Source organism: Convolutriloba macropyga, chromosome 1, assembly GCF_964194025.1.
Source record: "Convolutriloba macropyga chromosome 1, txConMacr16.3, whole genome shotgun sequence".
In the NCBI taxonomy this organism is placed as follows: Eukaryota; Metazoa; Xenacoelomorpha; order Acoela; family Convolutidae; genus Convolutriloba; species Convolutriloba macropyga.
The window spans coordinates 87,154,678-87,169,482 of NC_134468.1; the positions used below are offsets into that span (position 1 = coordinate 87,154,678).

The window sequence follows — 14,805 nt, forward strand, 5'->3', positions numbered from 1 at the left end:
ATATGCGGTGACACGAAGTAATTTTTGATAAGAACTGAACTTATCAAACGGGATTAGATTAATGCTTTGTTCCTTTGGGGAATTGGTTACAGATGCGGCCAAAGATGAGATGGAGTCATCAACTTGATCCTTGGTTACAACGCCGAGCTTTATGTTATCAACGACGTCAGTATTTGGTACGAAAGGGAATTGCTTAGTTCTCAAGAAGTCAGGACCCCTCACCCAGCTACTTGATTGCAAAACTCCATCGGACATGCCACGCGTGCCAGCATCTGCCGGATTATCACAAGTGGCAACGTGGTTCTATTGGTCAACGCTGGTGCTCTCCAGGATTTCACTAACACGATTTGCAATGAAGATGGGGTGTTTGTTTGTTGAGTTTATCCACTGCAAGACGATGGTACTATCTGTCCACATAAAGACTTTGTCCACAGTAACCGTTAATGCTCGACAGATTTCCCTTTTTAAACGGGCAGCGAGGAGAGCGGCTTGTAGTTCCAACTTAGGAACTGTCATTACCTTCATAGGTATAACACGGGCCTTGCCCAAGACAAACGCCAGCTCTGTTTTAATCTCCCCGGAGTTGCAAGTTACTTGAGCCCTAAGAAAACCTACTGCACTGAATACGTCTTGCGAGCTATCAGCAAACATGTGGAGTTCAAGGTGTTGGAATGGTCCTGAAAAGTAACTTCTCGGTAGAGTGATCTCAGCTAACCGCGGCAGTTCAACACACCAGGCAAGGAATCTGTCAACTGTGTCTTTGGGTAACTCGTCATCCCAACTTTGTCCATTGACACGCCAAATGTCTTTCAAGAATAACCGAGCACCAACAGTGAACGGTGCGACAAGACCAATTGGGTCGTAGACCTTTGACACGAGACTCAAGACCAAGCGCTGTGTTAAACTTTTCGTGATGGTGCTGTTAGTACCCCTACTCACAACCAGAGTATCGTTGTTGTGATCCCACTTAAGCCCAAGCACGTGCATTGATTCCTCCTTGGATGAAACGATGACCTTCGGTTCAGTGGATTGAGCAGACCCATCAATTCGGTCAGCCAGATCTGGTACATTGCTTACAAACTTAGTAAGCTTGAACCCACGTAGATGGAGAAGATGTACCAATTCCTTCGACCTAATGAGAGCCTCTCGGGGGATTCCACAGAGTCCGAGTAATCGTCCATGTAGAAGTTCTCAAGGACGGCTTTCGCAGCTTCTGGGTACTCCTTAGCATTATCGCGTGCCGTGCGCTGAAGTGCGTAGTTGCCGCAGGTGGGCGAATCTTTTGCCCCAAAGATGTGGCGCGTATACTGGTGTACCACAACATTTGATGTGGGGTCCTCCCGCCACAAAAAGCGCAATGATGGTTGATCACATGGTAACACTCCAACTTGGAGGAACATTCCCTCGATGTCGGCGGATACGGCAAATGGATGTTGTCTGAACCGTAGGAGTACATAGATTAGGTTTTGCAGTAGGTCAGGTCCGGTGAGTAATGACTTATTAAGAGATGCGCCATGGAATTTTGCTGCTCCGTTTAGTACCCTACGAACCTTGCCCGGCTTGTTCGGGTTAACAACCGGATGGTGTGGTAGGTACCACTCTCGTTCCGAGCGACTTTCCACCTTATGAGCATCTTTGACCCTTACTACGTAGCCTTTGTCTAAGTCCTCTTTGATGGTATTCGAGTACTTTTCCCTTAAAGTCTGGTCTTTCGTAAGCCGCTTTTCCAAAGATTTCAATTGAACCAGCGCTGAGAAATAATTGTTGGGCAGTTCGATGTTATCTTCAGCCCATAGCATTCCTACATCGTACCTTTTTCCATATGCACGGTAGTGTTTTCAAGAATTTCATGCGCACGTGCATCCGAGGCGGATCGTGGATCTACTTGCTTAAGTGCGCCGTATGACTCCATGTCGTACCAAAATTTTACCTGACTAGCGAGTTCAAAATCCTGCTCCATATTTGCTTTAAAACAAGTCGAGACTAGACCTGAAGACGACGGTAGAGGGCCGCTAAGAACCCAACCTATGGGTAAGCGAACAGCGAAGGGCGAGCACTTCTCGTCGGCAGCGAAGTACTCTAACGGGCGGATGGTATTATACACATCCTGTCCAAGTATCATCTCAATGTTTCCATAGCAATATGTAACTGGGTCTAGAACTGCTAGGTGCGGGTATGTTTCCTGAAGTGCTTTAATGTTGATGATATCGGCGCCTACATTCAAATCTTCCTTTACGTAAGGGCTTACTTTAAATGATCCAAATGCTTGGTTGTCGCGTGGTGTTACAATTAGTTCAACTAACTTAGTGTCTACGACCTCCTCGGTATTTATACCCTTGACTGTTAGTTTCAACGCTGTACCGTGCAAACCAAGTCTATTTGCGAGATCATTGGACACCCAAGAGTTACTGCAAGCGGTATCGCACAAAACTAAAGCAGTGGTTTCTTTACCAGAAGAGCTCTTCAACTGTAATTCAGTCACCTGAAGGAGGCCTTTCACATTACTCACAGATGACAAAGTAGTGGTCTTACTCGATGATTGGACACTAGAAAGTTTACTTTGATTTGCGCCAGCATTAGAATTACTATTCCTAGGATTTGGGCATTGCCTAAACATATGTTTTTCTCTCAAACATGAGAAACACTGTTTTGCTTCCGTCAGTACCCTTGCTCGCTGAGTGGGAGACTTTTCTTTAAATGCCCTACACTCCCAGATGCGATGGTTACCTTTACACACAATGCAGCGAGGGGTTGCAGGCGTTGCCGATGTTGAGGCTGGTCTCTGAGTGCCCTTACTTTGTGTATTAGCAGCAAAAGTTCTTGAGGCAACTTTGGTCTTTACTGCTGAGTTGGTGTTATCCTCAGTTCTTGCCTTCGATGAAGTTTGTTTCAATAAATCATGTGCCTCGGCCTTCTCCTTCAACCAATCGTTGAAGTCAAGGAGTGTTGGCTTTACCTAATGTTTCTTCACTGTGAAGAGTGACCAAGACTCTTTCAGATTGGGAGGCAATTTTTGCACAGCCGTGTTGAGAAGTGAGGCGCTCTTAAGATCTGAGTCATATGAAAGTGATTTAAAGACCCCAACAAGACTTTAAATTGTTGCAGAATAGTTTATGATGTTATCACTATTGTGCATCTTTAATGGAGGAAAAGAGCTGAGTTTGTCTAAGTGTGCACTGACTACTGCCTGTGGTTGGCCAAATTTACGTTCAAGTGTCTTAAGTGCATCCTTATACATTACACCACAGTATGCGAACTCAGCGATGGCGGTTTTAGCTTTTCCAGTTACAAGAGTTTTTAAGTTTGTTAACGTGACATCATCAGTCAAGGGCTGTGAGTCTATGGCGCTTTTAAATTGTCTGAACCATTCGTGCCACTGCAGGGGATCACCATTGTACTGCGACAACTTCCACTCGGGCAGTGGATCGTTCTTCTTACAAGTAATTGCGTCCGCCAACTGCTTTATCAAATCCGCAGAGTCGAAAGAAGGAGCCGAAGGTGTGGGATGCGGCGGGCCACCCCAACACAACGGGTTCGGAACGGTAGCTCCATACGTTGGCGGAATGATGGGAGTGACAAAGGTGGGGGCGGTACCTGCGGAAGAACTAAATGGATTCGCTTGCATGAATTCTGATGTTACGTAATTTTGAGCGCCTGCTGCTGCTTGTACATGAGGGGAGCGGTGCGATGTAGATATATGAGAGTTGATTAACGGGGCCGGTTGTACGGTGTATAAATTTGCAGATGTACGTACAAGTGGTACTGCATTAGGTGGGACTGCTGCCGGAAAACGCCAGACATTTGGATCTGGAGGAGCAGGAGGTGCGTGGGTTATGGGTACAAAGTTTTGGGGCTGAAAACTCTTTTGTGGAGGTGGTGGATGAATTAATTGAGGCACGAAATTGTTTGCGGAGGAAATGAATGGTGCAGAAGGAGAATGGGGTAACAGATTGACATTATTCGCCACGGGGTTAGTGGCTTGTAGTGGGAGTGCTTGTGGCGGCGAAGGAGGAAAGCGGAATGCTGGTGGGATTAACGGAAAATGCGGTGGTGCGGGGTTTAGGACGGGGGATGGAGGGGCTGGTACATTTATGTGTGCTTGTTGCGGATTAAGTGCTAGCGGAGCATTAACAAGTGTGTTTAAAGGTAGTGAACGCGAAGGGCTGACTAAATTCAACTGTCCCGGCATGCTTGACCTGCGAGGGAATTGATGATCTAACTGTAAACCATCGAAGTGCATTGTTGCTTGAGACAGTTGTCGGGCTGTGTTTGGGGCGTTTAGTTGAGTTGGCATACCAAAGTTTATTGGTGGTGATGGAGGCGTGTATTGAGGCTGTCGCTGCTCTTGCATGATGTTGTTTGCAACATGTGCATCATTGGTTACATTGGTTCTACTACTTGGTTCATGGACAGGGAGGTTGATGTTGGCCTCAACTTGACCATGTGTATTGAGATTGAAATGTGAGTTTGGAAGTTGAGCTGAAGAGGGTCGTTGGACAGTTGCTTGGTTAGATTGGGCGATGGAACCAGAAAATTGCAAACTCGGTTCGTTTGCAACATTTGCCATGTTCCCGGCCGGTGACGAATTAACCCAATCTTGAACAAGTTTCTTGCTCTTGACTGAACTTATTTCCGTAGAGAGCACGCTCATTTTGCCTGTACCAGACCCGTCCGCTGATGATTTTGTCATCAATTCAATTTCCTCAAAGGCTGCAGCAGATACTTCCTTGCGATGATCCTCCTCAAGCTGCTCAATTTCTAATTCCCGCAATTTCGTTTGTTTTTCAATTTCAAGACGTTGTCTAGCAATGCGAAGCTTTGCCTCATGTTGTTTCTCAAGTTCCTCCTTTTTTAGTCTTGATAATTCTAAGTCTCGTTGACGCTGACTTGATCTTTTTGAGGAAGTCATATGCGAATCTGATCTTGAGTGGTGAGAGGTATACATCTCTGCTGTCTCTTTGTCTTAGACCGAATTGATATACCCTCGAGCAGCAGCAATGAACTCGTCAGTTTTCTTTGTTACACTCTCTAACCATTTCTCAAGATTCTTACAGGCAGCGTCTGGATCTTCAATCTTTTGTGCCAGATCAAAGAGCTCTTGATTCTTATCAACTAGTATAGTAAAAGCATCTTTGCACTTCACAATCAGACGTTCGATCTTAACTTTCCTGTCTTGCTTATCAACAGCATTGTTAACTTCACCATAGATGTTATTAAGTTCAGCCTCTAATTTTGTCCTCGCACTATAAAGTTTGTTGAATTTTTCCTGTAAAGTTGTCATGATCTTAAGAAAAACAGGAACCACAAGTTTAATTTGGTACTAATATAGAGTACACACACATGCAACAGCACAACACAAATGGGTTATACCGAACCCTAGTGTGACGGTTTGCCTAGCAAACCGCCAAAGAGCAAAGATGTTCGTCGAGTACAATAGTACCCGGCGAAAGAAAAAAAGAACGGTGCGCAGGAAACGCGAAACGGGACAGGACGGGAGACGGGACGGACGGGAAGAGACGCCGAAAGAGTAACGCACGACGCAACGGGAAACCGGACGGACAAACGGGAGCGTCGGGCGAATGGCGCGCGACGAAACGGGAAAACGGCACGGGCGGGGCAGAAACGTCGGGCGGATGGCGCGCGACGAAACGGGAAAACGGCACGGGCGGGGCGGAAACGTCGGGCGGATGGCGCGCGACGAAACGGGAAAATGGCACGGGCGGGGCGGAAACGTCGGGCGGATGGCGCGCGACGAAACGGGAAAACGGCACGGGCGGGGCGGAAACCACAAGCGAGGAGGCGGAAAGATCGATGCTAACTCAACCAAACAAGCTAGCCGTAACTCCAGAATGAACTTAAGTCGCACCCTAGAAAGAAGGAGAGGAGCTACTGCCAGGTAAACTAGCACAAAACATTATGGGGCTTTATCAACGGCATCAAAACATGAAACAATTTACGACAACGATGTAGTATAACCAAAAGTCGAAAAGGTCAGGAAATGTACTCGCCGTAACTCCAGAACAAACTTAAGTCACACCCTAGCAAACCACCCTACCCAGACAACAAAAAGGCATACTACGAAAAATAATAAAGCTACAACAAATTGCTAGCAAACAAGTTTGGTGAAAGTCACGAAACAAACCAGCCGTGACTCTAGAATGAACTTAAGTCACACCCTAGCAAGGAACGAGACTAAACAACAAACCAGCATACTAGCAGAAAGAAATTTTACTACAGCAAAAATTCAACATACTACATCATACAACAAATAAACGGGGGATAGAAAGAAACAAGGTGACACGGAAACAAAAAAGGACTGAAACGGAAAAATGAGACCGGATAAACTGCGGAAAACGGACGGTAGTGAATAACTCAAAGAATGGGGAGAGCGAAACGTTTAGTAAGGCGCTATCGGAGAGAACCAACCACAAACTAACCCGTAACTTGTGAGTTAACTAAGTCACACCGCCAGTCAGCGGGTAGACTCCCACAACAGCGCAAGGCTAAGTGACATTCAGGTTATCAAAGGCTTGTGTGAGTTCCGCCTCCTCGAACGCATGACGGGTGCGAAGCGTTTTATGACGGCGCTTTGAAAGTTTCTTCGGTCGGGAGCGTGTTATCAAGGACCAGAGGTTGTTCTTATGAGCTAAGACTATAGTGAGTGTCTTCAGCTCAAGCACAGGCCTTTGGTGTAATGCTCTGTACTCTTTAAGTAAACTAAGATCTTTCTCTCATGTCTTTCACTCATGTCTTTCTCATCTCATCTCATGTCTTTCTCTCAATGTCTTTCACTAAATGGATGGTAACTAGAGCACTATGCTTGAGCTGATTGTAAATATCAGGAGTTCCCTCTCTGGGGCAATACACTATAGCTTCTATGCACTCCTGATACTTTTCAAGCACTTCAATAAGCTGCGAAGGTGTTAAAGGCTTATTGTTGTTACTGCGATGACGGGACAATGAATTGTTCACCACATCATGCCATATAACTAGCCTCTTTTTTTTCACGGAAGAAATGACTCAATTGGAACTGAGCAGTTTTTCGTACTTTCACCGCGTTAGAATTGAAACTCAGACCCGGTAATGCGTAAATTCCTTTTTTATAATGGTCTTGTAACGCTTGAGGCAATGTTTTTATGGCGTGATGCAGTGAACTTGCAGCTAATATGAAAACAATATAAAGTTTCTACATCATAACTGATGTGAGTTATTTGGAATATTCTAAGTCTAAATATATAAGTTTCTCAGCTCCCTTCTCTAAAAAGGATCGTGTTTCGCTGAGACTTGTCAAGATAGTACTACTTGCTTTTCTTTACAATCTGGCGGAAAAAGATATATGAATTTCAGAAGCTTTGCTTTAACTCTGAGCCTCAGGGTTTTTAAACTCAAAAATTATGAGGGGTAGGTTATCGCCAACCGGGGAAATTATCCGAAAAATAATGAGAATGAGTTAAGTTAAGAGGGGTTAGCTAGATTTGCCGGCTATTGATCAATTTACGACAATCAGAAATGTTGTTTTTTGGATGAGTCTTACTGTTTTGTTTGTGCCTCTAGTTGCAGTAACCCTTCTCTTCTAAGTAGCAACAGCGAAGAACTGAACATGTAAACGTGTCATCCAATGTCCAATCTGGGGCATCAAATAGGGTAGGACTGATAGCATTGCTACTGAGGTGTGAACACATCATTATAGTCCAGATGAAGGCATCCTTGCAGATGTTATGTCTGAATTTCTGCTATTCGGCATTGCCCTTTTCTAATCTGCGGAGTGTAATTTTTGGATGATTGTAAGAATAAACGAGGAATAGTGAAAATGTGCTGAGAGAGAACTTCGGCGTAAGAACCTTTCTAACGCAATCTATAAAGTAAAGCGAATAATGGGTTAAGTAGTAGTCAAAATTCTCCAGCTATAGTCAAAGAAAAGTGATGGGGCATAAAGGAAGCCATTAATGCGATAAGGCATAAAAGATTTGGCATTAATATAGTAGACTTGCTTTTAGATTGTTCACGTATCGGAATCTGACAATGCAGACTGGCAACCCGTTTTAAGTTAATACGAGTTGGAATTTTCTTTGAAACCGGTGGTTCGAAAGCGGAGCGGTACCGAAAATATAGCGGCACCAGAAATGTAGGTTCGCGGTAACCTAAAAATTGCGGCACCAAAATAAAGACCGGGTCGCGGTACCAAAGATGTAGCTGTATAAAAACTCAAATAATCAGACTACCGGAACTTTAATTCATATAAGCAGTCTACATCATAACGGCAAGGCAACTGTATTCAAAACGTACAATCTCTTTCGTCGAACTATACTCGGCTTACATCAAGGCATAAACATTATATCGAAACTTTACGGCATCTGTTTCGTAGCATCATCACGGCAAAAAGCATCGTTTACTTACAGGCAAAAATAGCTTGATCTTTTTTAGCAGGTATTTGTCTGAGTTGATTTTCGGCTCAGATCGGTCACCAATACGTTTTCGAAACATAAAAATATTAAGCCTAAAAGGAGCGCAATCGATTCAGTATATTAGTAGGCTCAGAGAAAATTATGTTAAACGAACTTTTTCGGAGCTTTCTACGTATATTAGAAGAGAATTTGTGTGCATTTAAATGGTTAAGAAATATGACGTAATAGATTGCTCATTTCTCGCTCTATTCAAATGGCGTTGCTCATTTACTCGGTAACAATAAGGTGTTTGAGAATGGAATGATTAACTTTGTAAACCTTGTGGACAATAATATAAAATTGACAAAAGATTATGAATATTCGGGCTTCGATCTTTGTCTTTCCGCGTCTTTTCGTTATTTATTTTGTACGCTCTTTTTTATAAAAGCATTAGCTGCATGCCACAGTCCGTTGAGTACAATTGTTTTGGCGTGAAATTGGTTTAAAATTTTGAAGAGACCTTGATTTGAAATTACTTTTCTGGTTTTATTTTTATCTAGGTCGTGGAAAAAATTGTTGAGAGAGTAGTTTAAAAGGTTAATGATTTGTGTTGCTGGAGCGTAACCCAATTTTCATTTCAAATCAAACATGGATTCATGCGGCCATTTTTTCTTTCATTGCTATTTACTTTTTCTAATAATTTTTGAAGTCACGTTTGAGTGGTCAAATTAGACTGCTCAAAACAGGAACTGGAGCAGTTAAGCCAATGGCTTTTATAGAAAAAAAGTTTTTCATCCTCGTTTAATTGGAAAATCAAATAACGGCATTTGACCAAAAATTGTTTCAGCGATAATTGTTCTTGATCACAATTTGCGTTTTGATATTTTTGGGACAAATAGGTGTTGTTGTGATCTAGTTGTTAGACATTGGTCGAGCTGAATTCAAGCGGGATGAAACTACACGTCAATGGTACACATGACAAAACATGAATTTTATTTTAATTGTGAATTTATTTAGAGTTTTAAAGGAAAAGAGAATAAGAGAATTAGTTTTTTGTAGATAAAATTGGTTTTTCTCACATATTTTAACAAGTTATCTTCCGTGTAAGCATACTTTTGACCACTTCGACCATTGTAGATATGTGTTAGATTTTAAGATTCAAATTTGAGCTGCTTTTGGTTTTTTTTTCACTTTTTGTGAGCAATTTCAGCAGTTTTTGCAACAGGAATTTAGGTGTTCGATTGATTTGACTGCTAACTTTTTCCAGTTGTTTGATAATTTAGTAAATTACGGAAATTTTCGGCTTGTTTTCGTCATCTAATGAAGTTTTCTGTTTTTTGCCTGCTTTTTCTGGGCTAGCAAATTTTTTACTGTAGTTGAATTTAAAGGGGCTGTTAAAATAAGGATTATTTTAATTCTTTTATATGCCAACTAAATGAATTAACGACTGAAAAATTATATAAACGTTTGACAATTTTTAAGTTTTGTTAATTTTTTGCCCTTTGGGCTCTAACTATTGATTAAATTTTTTATATGGTCGATAATTGGGTAGTTGAAGTATCCTAAGGTCTCAGGACAACAACTGATGAGACATTGCAAATGACGAGATTCAAAAATATTGGTTTAAAAAATTATAGATGATTTTGAAGTTCTGCATGTTTTGCTTTTCTAGTTTTCAAAGCATCCTGTAAATACTTTGCAATCTTTCTCGGGTCCCTATTTGCGCGGTTCTTCTCCAACTCAGCACCAACTTTCCAGCTTCATCAATTTCAGTGGGTGATTTAAAAAATTACGGGTACTGAAAAGAATGTAACAATTAAAAAGCTCCCATATGCTGCACGCAATTCAATGGTTCACCACAAAAGAACCAATTTGAACTCTTTTTATTGAATCTGGTCAAAATGAGTGAGGCAAAATCATTGAGGCAGATCCTTTGATTATAACCATGATTATAACCATGATTATCGACCATGATTGCGAGAATCTATTGTAGGTTATTGATAGTCCCTCCGGAAAATGACTTCGATTGTCAGATAATACGGCCAGTCTCTTGAGAGGTTTTTTTTCAAAGTCAGCGACAACCCTCGAATTGTTTTTACACAGGCGATATAAAAACGCTTTGTTCATTCCACTTGGCGTTATGAGCATTGCACTTTCGCTCCTGTACTATTTCGAGTGCCACCCCTGCGTTCTCTGCCTCATCGGCAATTGTTGTTGACTTCAGCGGTGAATTCAAGGTGACTTCGACATCTGGTTTGCCGGCTTTCCAAGATGGAATGAAAATGCCATCTGGTCTTGTTTTGCTTTCAGGAATCAAGTTCTGCTCTTCTACGAGATTTTTAGAGGAGAAAGCTGCACAAGAAAAGGCAATTTTTTATGCGACTATATCTTGACCGTGGCAAGGGACAGCATGGTCGTCTTTTTGATCCATGGTTCCGGTTTTGGAGTCAAATCTGGCGAAGAGATTTCTTAGTTTCAGTTTAATGTCCTCCTTGATATTTTTTTCTTCAAATTGATTATCGTCACGAAAAAAATTAATTGTTTATTCAATCCAATGATCAGTTGAGTGGAGTCTAAGTCAGTTTTTACTTCGAGTCAATTCTGGAGCCCTCCGTTGATCTCAGTTTCTCTATTTAGCTTTTTCGAAATGGTTCTCGTAGGCCATTTCCTAGGCAGTTTGAGCAAGAATCTGGATTTGGTTTTCTCAGAAATAATTCTTACTTACAATTCAGGACTGTCACGCTATGTTTTTGTACTTTGTAAAAACAATCTTTTAAGTATGCATTAATAAATTGTGACCATTTCGGGTACAAAATGAATTAATTGTTTTTGTAATTAGGTTTTGTACCCCCTGACCCAACACAGCTACGTCACGTCCCAGCCCCCCTGGGTGAACAAATTCAAGATCCGGAAAGCCAAGGAACACGTGAGCCAGATAATGACCCAAAAACACACCCCTGCTCCCAATTACAGCTTCTCACCCGTACCCCCGCCTTCCAACTCGGCTGTTCCCCCGAAAGACGACGAGGAAGAAGAAAACCAAAAAGAACAAGATGAAGTCAAATCCTTAATTTCTGAAGATAACTATTGAGTGAATATAAATGACATAGCTTAAAATTTCTGGGTTGAGGAATTATCGTAAGGGTGGATTTTTTCCACCGTAACCCCCGAGCGCACCTCATCTTGAGCTCCCAGCTTACTGATTGCATATTATCAACAGTCCGGGCTCCGATCTATATTACCTTATAAAGCCTTACTACGTAATAGCACGTGTTACATTATGGACAGAGTGTGCGTGTGTGTGTGTGTGTGTGTGTGTGTGTGTGTGTGTGGGGGGGGGGGGTGGGTAACGCATAGAAGGGGTTGCTAGTAACCCGCAAAATTATGCAGCACCACTGTAAAAAATACCCGGGATGACCCTTCTTAAACACAATATCAAAGACCATATATGGTTCCATTCAAGTTAAGGCAAAATTTCTTGTATGATCTTGCTATGGTTTCTAAGAAGCCATATATGATATATTTTCTAAGATTTTACATATAAAAAGTAGTTTCAGCAGAGCAGAACGTTTTTGATGATTTTCTCTCAGTTCGAATTTTTTATGATCTTGGATATGGTATCTAAGAAATCTAGGAGAAAAATTCGGTGAATGTAGTGAAAAATAACAATTCACCAATCTTATATATATATATATATATATATATATATATATAAGATTGGTGAATTGTTATTTTTCACTACATTCACCGAATTTTTATATATATATATATATATATATATATATATATATATATATATCTATATAAGATTGGTGAATTGTTATTTTTCACTACATTCACCGAATTTTTATATATATATATATATATATATATATATATATATATATCTATATATAAGATTGGTGAATTGTTATTTTTCACTACATTCACCGAATTTTTCTCCTAGATTTTTTTTTGCCATCAACGCCATTCTTACATGTTTTTGTGTTCAGTAGAAGTGACACCTGGACCCTTGAGAATAGAGTAAAGTTTTGACTGTAAATTGACAATCGAGTTAGACAGGAACCGCATATTGACATAAATATTTGTATAAATACTTTAGTTTGATTACGCGTGATATTATTCAATAAATTGCAAGTTTAGTTTTTGTCTTTTCCTAAAAGACTATAAAATGTATCGTTTATAGTGGCGGTGGGCTATAGCGTGAGAGGACATTAATTTCAAAGTAAGCCAACCGCGTATTTCGGATTTCATTTTTTGATTTCTATTGAATTAGGGGTCTTTTCCTTTTGTGCTCCCCAGATTAGTGGGTGCATTTTATTTGCAACCCCCCGACGCATGTTTTTACATTATGGTTTACTATGTAATGCTGCCGGGACTATGTCAAGCTTTGTAACAGGGGGGGGGGGGTAACGTACTGGGGGACACAAACGAATTGAGTTTTGAATTCTCATAAGAAGAAACAAACTGTTACAACAATCATATAATTGCAGAAACTGGTCGCGACTTGGCCATTTTTTGTGGAAAACGTTCCGTCGCGCAATAAATATCTTCCTCGTCAACTTTTTAACTGTTAAAAACAAAATTTTTCTGCGCAAGCATAATTAGAACGCGATGGAACAGAAACAGTCAACTACATGAGACTCTTACGAAACAGATAATTGAACCTAAAAAAGCTGGAAGTTCAAAATTTAATTCGTTTTTATAATAGAACAATGATAATAATCAATTGCTAATGAACAAGGTGCTTTTTGCAGAAAGAGGGGCATCATCTAAAAGATTAGCGTCCTCAAAAAACGCTAAAAAGATGAAACAATCAAATCTGAAAACGTTTTTTTTTCAGGCTTAACGTCAAACTCAAAAATGTCGGTTTGTTTGCTTTGAATTGGACAAAAACATCAATATAAGCGGCCATTTTTGTACAATTGAATGGAATTCGTTTTCATTTAAATAAACGAACAATGCCCAAAGTTTCTTTGAGATACTTTTTTGCAGACGAATTTTAACAAAAGTCTCAAAATTAAACTCTTAAGTTTGTCAACAATTAAAGAATGAAAATCTGTAAAATTTCCGCCTTCCCTGAAATCTTTTTTTATGAGATACAGTTGGAATTGCTGATACTAATTCAAATTTATTTTGGACTAAAATTTAAACAAAGCATGAACATAACCGACTAACGTCGGGCGAATTGCTCTCAAACGGTTGTTGGCTTCGTCAGTAGCTAGCCACGGGGGGGGGGGGGGGTGCTCCAGGGGCTGATGGGGGGGGGGGCAATACTGGGTCGGGGGCAACAGCGCGGTGGGGGGTGGAGGCAATAGTGGGGGTGGGCGTCAACGGGGGGGGGTCTCAACATCTAAGAACCGCCCTTCACGTATAAGTCTCCAAAACAGTTTCAGCTGAAACAGAGCTGAAAGGCTCTAAGAGCACTTAATGCCCGCTGGGCGCTACCTGTTTATCCCGTTTTTGAGGACGAAAAGTCAAAAGCGTCAGACGAAAAATCGGTCAAACGAAAAATCGCATAAAAAAATAACGACAGGACTAATATAATTGCTACAAACTTCCTTTGAGAGCATTTAAAAACAATTACGCCGAAAAAAAGCAATTTTATACGTTTGAACTAAACATGCAGATGATTTCCTAAGTTTTCCAAACTTACCATGCCGGCCCTTTCTTGATTCTAAAACTAAACACACCGACTATTTCTTCTATCTAAAACCAATGATTGTGAAAAAACTTGACATCCCAACGTTTGCAGCCAAACAAGCGTTACAAAATTTTGTGGTCATCTCTTTTGTTCGCTCATGTGGACAATAGACCCATTTTTGTCAAATTAAGCAACATTAGAAAAAATCCCATTTTGCAAATTCAGATTTGCAGTTCTTGACGGCTGTTTAATCATAAGGCTTTTAAATTAGGTTATGAGCCTTACCAATTTACCAAACTACACAAAAACACAGTGCACTTGCTTGATCATCAAAAGCATCTTAGGGCCATAGTCGAATGACACTAGAGGGTGAGAGAATGTGTGGAAAAAATCAGTGTAGATCATCACATTAGGTTGCAGATATCTTTGTTATTGACAAAATAATTTTGAATAAAGTCATTCGGGAATAATTTTACGTCTCCAATTTCGTGCACTTTTTTTTTACAAAAATCAAGTTAAAAATTTTAATACGACGTTCATTAGCTTTCAAATTCTAACACCTATTCTTTTAGTTTTAACACAAATTACTTTGTTCGCAAATTTAAGTTGTCGCAATTTTCTTCTTTTTTGCCAAAATAGTTTTATTTTTTTTTAGTTATTAGGCAATCAAAAAAACTGTTTTCACATTTTCTTACTATTTCAGTTAGTTTCCCTTTTGAACAATTCAAAATTGTGTAATGATTTAACAGAGAAGATCTTTCGTCGTTACCTTAGTAC

General features: G+C 40.6%; 1 protein-coding gene across 1 annotated transcript in view; it reads left to right on the forward strand.

Annotated features, from left to right (window-relative positions):
• Positions 1 to 11,687, forward strand: part of LOC142352780 (uncharacterized) — a 44,429-nt gene extending 32,742 nt beyond the window's left edge. The window contains exon 3 of the mRNA XM_075404890.1: positions 11,224 to 11,687. Within this exon, the coding sequence (XP_075261005.1) occupies positions 11,224 to 11,475 (252 nt within the window). The 3' untranslated portion in view covers positions 11,476 to 11,687. The remainder of the gene's footprint in view (positions 1 to 11,223) is intronic.
• The last annotated feature ends 3,118 nt before the right edge of the window (positions 11,688 to 14,805 follow it).